The following is a 6,930-nucleotide window of genomic DNA, read 5'->3' as shown; positions in this document are numbered from 1 at the left end:
TGTATGTAACCCTAGGTGTTATCCCATATTCTGTATCATGTACTCTTTTTCTGGATTAGTGGAAAAGCCACAGTTCTGCTTCAAAGGACGTAGGAATCTTTGTCGAACCTCGTTAAATCTCTTTATGTTCTTCTGGATTTGTGTCGATTTTATTTTTCTTCGTCCTAATTTCTCAACATATCAATTTTAAATTGGATTATATTGCATGACTGAATCCCCAGAGATTTAATAGGGTTTTCAACACAAGGATTCTTCAGATAACATAACATGCATATTGCATGTCCTAAGGGGAATTATATTAATTTCATTACTCTGATCAACCAAACATACTTTTATACGCTTAGGTGATTCTCTAGCATGTTTAGGGTGTTACGAGCTTTCTAACCCAAATGGAAGGGTATATCATTTGCGAGGTGATTAGGTTTTTTAGCTATGTCGTCCATTTTTTTACATTTTATAGGCTTCTTGTCAAATCCTTAGCAGGTGTAAATCCAATCTCTACTTTTTTATCTGAGTAGAGTCATAGGCGTTTACACTTTTCTTTCTTTCGCATTAGGATTATTATGTTATCATGGACGACATAACACTTGAGTTAATGATAAAGAGTCTTTGATTGTGTTCGGTTGATTATTTTCACGACCAAATAAACTTAGACTACTAATAGTTTGGGATGACAAATCCAATGAAGCCCCAACAGACCATCTGCATGTTTAGGACATTCTTCCCTAATTATTGACAATCACTCCACACACACAACACATCCACACACACAACACATCCACACACCAACACCTCCACAGACCTAAACACATCCACTGACACAAACACAACCACACACTCACCTCCTCTACACAACCACACAAACATCTCCTTAACCACACACACAAACACACCAACACCTCCACCAGCACATCTTATAGGCATCCACTAACACAAACACAACCACACCAACACCTACTTAACCACATAAAAATGCATCCACCATCACCAACACATCCACACCCACAAGCCAACCACCACCACCTCACCCACACACAAACACATCCACCAGCACATACACATTCGCACACCAATCACCCTACACCACCACCTTCGCCTCCATGTCCAAATACCAACCATCCTTCACCACCAACTCCCCGGTCTACAACACAAACACATTCAGCTCCAACACAAACACATCCACCTCCACATCCACCACAACAACACCACAAGTCAACGTCAACCAAATGTACAACGATTGAGCAAAAGGAAAATCATAATCCACCATTGCACATGCATTCAAAACCAGTACGTATTACATAGTAATTCAAGAAAATAAAGAAGTAAGCATAAGCATCTGTCAAATCAAAAATCTTAAAAATCAAAGCCATTACACGTAGGATCCCCAAAAATCCCATAATCTAACTTCAAAAGAGAACCAATGAAGCATAACATTTGTTAAATCAAAAATCAGAAAAATTCAAGCCATTGCATGTGTGATCCCCAAAAATCCTGAAATCCAACTTCAACTGAGAAGCAATAAAGCATAAACATTAGCCAAATAAAAAAAATTACAAAATTCTCGGCACAGAGAACTACACCAACACCAAGAGGAACCATCGCATGGAGGAACTTTGAGAAGCAATGAAGCATAAGCATTAGCCAAATAAAGAAAAAAATCACAAAATTCTCGAGCACAAAGAACTGCACCAACACCAAGAGGAACCACCGCATGGAGGAACCCACGGCGGGTACAAAGGCACAAAACCAAAAACCGCACAGTTAGGGTAAAGAAACAACCCCACAAAAATTACCCAGCACACAGAAGAACCACCGCACAGATGAATGATCACAAAGAGGAAACTACACAAATATCAGATAGATTCACATTTGCAAAATCAAAGACAATTGCGTAGTTAAGGTAGGGATTACCCAACACGAAGAAGAACCACCGCACAGAGAACCCATGATACAGAGGAACCACTGCACAGAGTATCGCACGAAGAAGCAACACCTTGCACGGATCAAAAGAGTCAAATAGAGTTGTAGAGGAGATAGAGGGGAAGAACAGAACTCACCGAGAGAGACACAACACCAACCAAGAGAGAGAGAGAGAGACGAGGTAAAGGAGAGGGACACTAGGGCAAGAGAGAGAGAGGATTGCGATAGAGGAGGGGCGGCTAAGGCAAGACATGCGAGAGAAATGATCGAGGAAGAGGAGAGGCAACCGCGTCAACATTATACGAACGAACGCGGGCCGCATGGTTGAACTGGTGACCACATATCGTTTGAATTTTTCATAAAATCCGCCACGCAGTTGAAACCAAATGCGAGCCGTCGTGTTTTCTAATCGCGTCACGATAAAATCATTGCACCAAACAGGGCCTTAGTCTTCAAATGCTTAATTGAGTTTTATCCTTCTAACTTTAGCACAGAGTTTATGATGTTTTTTCCTTTTATTTTTATTATTTTCATTAATAATGTTTAGAAACTAAATCATACATTCTCTAAATTCATGTTTATCTTTAACCTTTATATACTATGCATGTTTGGAATGAATCTAATTAAAAATTTATTATTTTATTTAACTATAGTCTTCATTTAAATATGATTTTGTATGACATAATTTAAAAGTAATAGTGTTCTAATAACTCTGACAAAATACTAAAACATTATGCTCAACAATTTGTTTTTTGAAAACATAGACATTTATTTCAAAATATACTGATAATTAATTAAAACTTATATATTCCATAGAAAACCTAACAAATACACATAACCAATCAGCTCAACAAAATAGAATCACCACCTCCCAACTTTTTTCAAGCATTTCATCGAACACCATGAACGCACAACTCAACTGCACCAACCTCAGTAATCCCTATCACGGCGACACTCCGGCGGCACAACAGGATAACGAGACCGATCAGAACAATAGTTATAAATAGTAAATTTCTTGCGAACCCAATAGAGTCGCCGGTACTGCAAGCCATCCAAGTCCTGAAACTCCTTCTGATCCCACCATCTCTTGCCCTGCGTGGCACAGAACTTGGCCTCCACGGAAGCCTCGCAGCCATCGATATGGAAGCTCCGGTAGGCCGCGACGAAGGGGGCGTTGGTCCAGTTGGTCTTCTCAAGCCCCCCTCTCGTCGCCCAATCGTCGGCGTTCCACAGACTTGAGTAGATTTTCATGGGCTGGTTGAAGGGGAAGCGCACGCCCAGATCTTTGCTGTTCTTGAACACCCTTATTGGCACATCGTCCACATAGAATCTGCAGTGGTATGTAGTAGGGATGTCAAAAAATTTGATTTTTTGTTTGCGAACAGTTCGTGGTCGGCCGCTACGTAGCTCGCACTTGATTCTTTCGTTGAGAAAATGAATCAAATTCGAACAAATTTTTTGAGCTCAGTTTATAAATGAGCTCATATTGACTATGTATAAAAATTAAATTAATAATATTAAAAAGGGGGGAGGGGGTCTTACACAATCTGAAACAAGTTCCATAGAATAGAGTAATCATGGTATCCCTTCGTAGGATCAAACCAGAGATATATTCTCTGCTCTCTATCCCCCTTTCCTCCAGTGAACACATTAGTCTGTAAAATACTTGGCTGCCCACTCCTGTTTCCCAAGAACTCAAAATCTATCTCATCATGCTCCGAGTTTTGCGAAGAAAGCTGCCATTTTGCAACCACAAACACCCAAAAAAATAAAATTTTCAGAATATTCTCAACTCTCCACTAATTAAAACCACATAATCCAACCTTATAACATATGTACATACATAAAAAAACCATTTTTTCCAACTTACATAAAATGCAGTGACAATGCCGGCAGAATCACCCGGAACAAGCTTCATCTGCATGCTGAAGTGTCCGAACAGGTAAGATCCCTTGGACTGAAAGCCAGTGCCTGTGTAAGTAGGAACATAGAACAGTTCAGTGGCGCAAAAAGAAAACTTTTTTTTTAAAAAAAATTTAATTTTGGGATTTGCTATCAAGTAAGCTATTTACCTGTATATTTATCTAAGTAGAGTTGGACTTCCTTCCCACCATTGATGTATTTGATATGATCGCTTGCCCAGGTGGGCACATAGTTGGTCTGAAATGGCACATCGACAGGCTTTCTCGGCTGGGCGGCTAAGCTCATTACAGAGAGTAGTGCAAGCAAACAGAGAGATAGAGAGGAGGAAGAAGAGTCCATTGGAGGATTGTCAATGGAATGGGTGGGATGAAGATGGCAGGCTTTATGTAGTCGTAGAGTTCTATTTATTATTTATATTTAAAATTTAATTTTGAATTTTAATAGATTATTAAAATTTATTTTGGTATTGGATATCGTTCTGTACATTGTTATACAGCTTTAATGAAATGTGTGTACAAAATCTGATTGTTTGGGTAAAATCATATAGGTATTCGGTGACTGAAATGACGCTTATTGGTACAGCTTTATATATATTGCAATCGTGCCCTGCTGTCTTTACACCTTTGGCTCAATTATTTCGCTCTGCGGATTCATCGGTCTTTGTACAGCGCATGGCCCTCCCTGTTCTTTTTTTCTTTTTCTTTTTTTTTTTTTTGGAATTTAGTGCTTATATATGTCAACCTGTAATTAGTTGAAATTTGTCGTTAAAAAATAATAGTTATTAAAAAATGTGCAAGTGTCCGTATTGCATGTGAACATTCTGAAATTTCTGATGAATCTGCTGAAGGAAATATTTTATAAGAGTTATCTTGACTTTATTAATACTTTCATAGCCATTTACATATTTGTATGTCTGAATTTATCTGCCCGAATCTCAATGACAACCAACGGATGAGAAGAAACAGAAGTATGGTTTGGTGGAAGATCAAGAAGCCCCTTAAAAGAGAGACTGATGCAAGTAGGGGCGTAAACGAACCGAACACGAACGAACAGTGCTCGTGTTCGTGTTTGGTTCGTTTGAAATATTATTTGTTTGAAATAGGCTCGTGTTCGAAATTGTTCGTGAACGGTCTGTTCGTGTTCGGTTCGATTTGTTCGAAATTAGTTCGAATTGTTCGAATCGTTCGAATTGTTCGAATATGTTTGAAATGTTCGAAATGTTCGAATTGTTCGAAACGTTCGAAAATTTTCAAATTTTTTATATTTTTTAATCTATTAAATAGAAAAAAAAATTAAATATTAATTCTCGCATGTGATGATATAGTATATGAGAACGAGCAATGAGATTGTGAAAATGCGAGATCAATATTAGTTCACTAAATCAATATTAGCTATTTCATGAGATCCAACAAGTTCGGCATAAGCATTCTTGTCGAATTCAGTGTCTACCAGCAAAAGCTAGAGTACAGTTCAGGATTTCACTAGTTTTTCTTATAATAAACAAGTGGAACATCCAAATGCATCCAAGAATGAAGTTTTATGGGGCCTTATAAGACGTAAATTATGGATCTTGCTTATTAGTCATTTACACATGATGCATTGCATTTCATATTCCATCTTCTAAGGTTTTGGGATATATCATTTATATGGACGAATTATGAGGTTGGTCAGATGTAACGGAGATGAATTGGAAGAAAGCAAAAGACTATTTTTATACTTTTAAAAAATTTATGTCAATGAAATGAGGTTCAAGTAAATTAAAAATGCAAAATGCTGCGGCTTGTGCATTCCTTTAGCCAACATATGCATAAACCACCAGTCAAATTTCCCATCTCTCCATTCCATTTTTCTACCCTTTTTACTACCACTCCCAATTCCAAGAACTCCTGCGCTCCGCTGTCCCTCAACTGGAATTTTTGTCCCAACCCCTGCCCCAAGTTTGTTTTTCGGAACTTCTATCACGACCACCACTTGGCCAGCCTGCCCGATGCTGACGCCGAAGCTGAAGACCGATCGTTATGCAAGGTGAAGCTCCTATTGCACCGCAATACATATACAAATATGTTATGGCTTTATGGGTAAAGAGAAGCCTCTTTTATAATTTCTTTTCAAAACCTCATGAAGTTTGCAATTGAAGTGCTCAGCTCAGCAAGTATCTAAAGCAAATAAATATTCCAGTTAAGAGACAACAAAAACAAATCCAAACCATCAAATAAAACCAACATTAATACTTCACTGTCAAACTGCAATATGCATAAACTATTTCCTGCACATTTAACTAGTACACTAATATTCCAACAAGCCAACATGCCAAGATCAGAATGTTGAGATGGAGAAATAATTTTGTTTGGCAAATGTCCTGAGATATGATCATTTACATCAGCAACTAATGGAAAAGAATATGGAGCCACCATTAAGCTTTTCAAATTTCTCAAGCTTTCACTTTCCACAATATTTGCTTCTGGAGTGCTAAGACAAACAAGTAAGACAAACAAGTAAGACAAACAAGTAAGACAAACAAGTAAGACAAACAAGTAAGACAAACAAGTAAGACAAACAAGTAAGACAAACAAGTAAACCAAATGCAGATTAAACCTGAATGAATTGTTTATCCAAATGCAGATTAAACCAAATGCAGATTCACCGTACCAGAATTAGCACACCATATGCAGATTAAACCTGAAGTGCTAAGACAAACAAGTAAGCTTTTCAAAGTTTATAAAAAGGAGCATTTACCTTCCAACACAAATCTGATGCAAATGTCAAACTTTAGGTTATATATTTACATGCCACATTATCTATGCAAAAATAGGTGTAATTGTTCCAACAGGAAAACCAAAATATAGAATAAGTAGTATGAATGAATCATGGATACTTAGAGCTGTCAACACACTTTCTCCCAAATGTCCTCCATTCTTTTATACGATACAAATTGCAAGTTCTGCCCAGTGCCTACAAAACATTCTTTATGTTCTACAATTACTTGCCCAATTCAGGCTCCAAAAACTTTCCAGCCCAAATGAAAGTGTTATTTGCACGAGATACCCATTTCCATGTCTATTCAGGCTGCCAAAAACTTTCCAGCCC

At 37.8% G+C, this 6,930-nt stretch overlaps 1 protein-coding gene across 1 annotated transcript; it reads right to left on the bottom strand.

Annotated features, from left to right (window-relative positions):
• Nucleotides 1–2,701: 2,701 nt before the first annotated feature.
• Nucleotides 2,702–4,217, bottom strand: LOC110038948 (probable xyloglucan endotransglucosylase/hydrolase protein B). Its single transcript, XM_020743882.1, has 4 exons — nt 3,993–4,217; nt 3,791–3,891; nt 3,463–3,656; nt 2,702–3,250 (listed from the first exon to the last, which is right to left on the bottom strand). Exons 1-4 carry the CDS (start codon nt 4,180–4,182, stop codon nt 2,851–2,853), a joined length of 885 nt encoding a protein of 294 aa, XP_020599541.1. The 5' UTR covers nt 4,183–4,217; the 3' UTR covers nt 2,702–2,850.
• Between the last annotated feature and the right edge of the window lie 2,713 nt (nt 4,218–6,930).

The sequence above is a fragment of the Phalaenopsis equestris genome, unplaced genomic scaffold, assembly GCF_001263595.1.
Source record: "Phalaenopsis equestris unplaced genomic scaffold, ASM126359v1 Scaffold234459, whole genome shotgun sequence".
In the NCBI taxonomy this organism is placed as follows: Eukaryota; Viridiplantae; Streptophyta; class Magnoliopsida; order Asparagales; family Orchidaceae; genus Phalaenopsis; species Phalaenopsis equestris.
The sequence above is the reverse complement of the archived record's forward strand: the minus strand, read 5'-3'. Positions and strand labels throughout refer to the sequence as shown.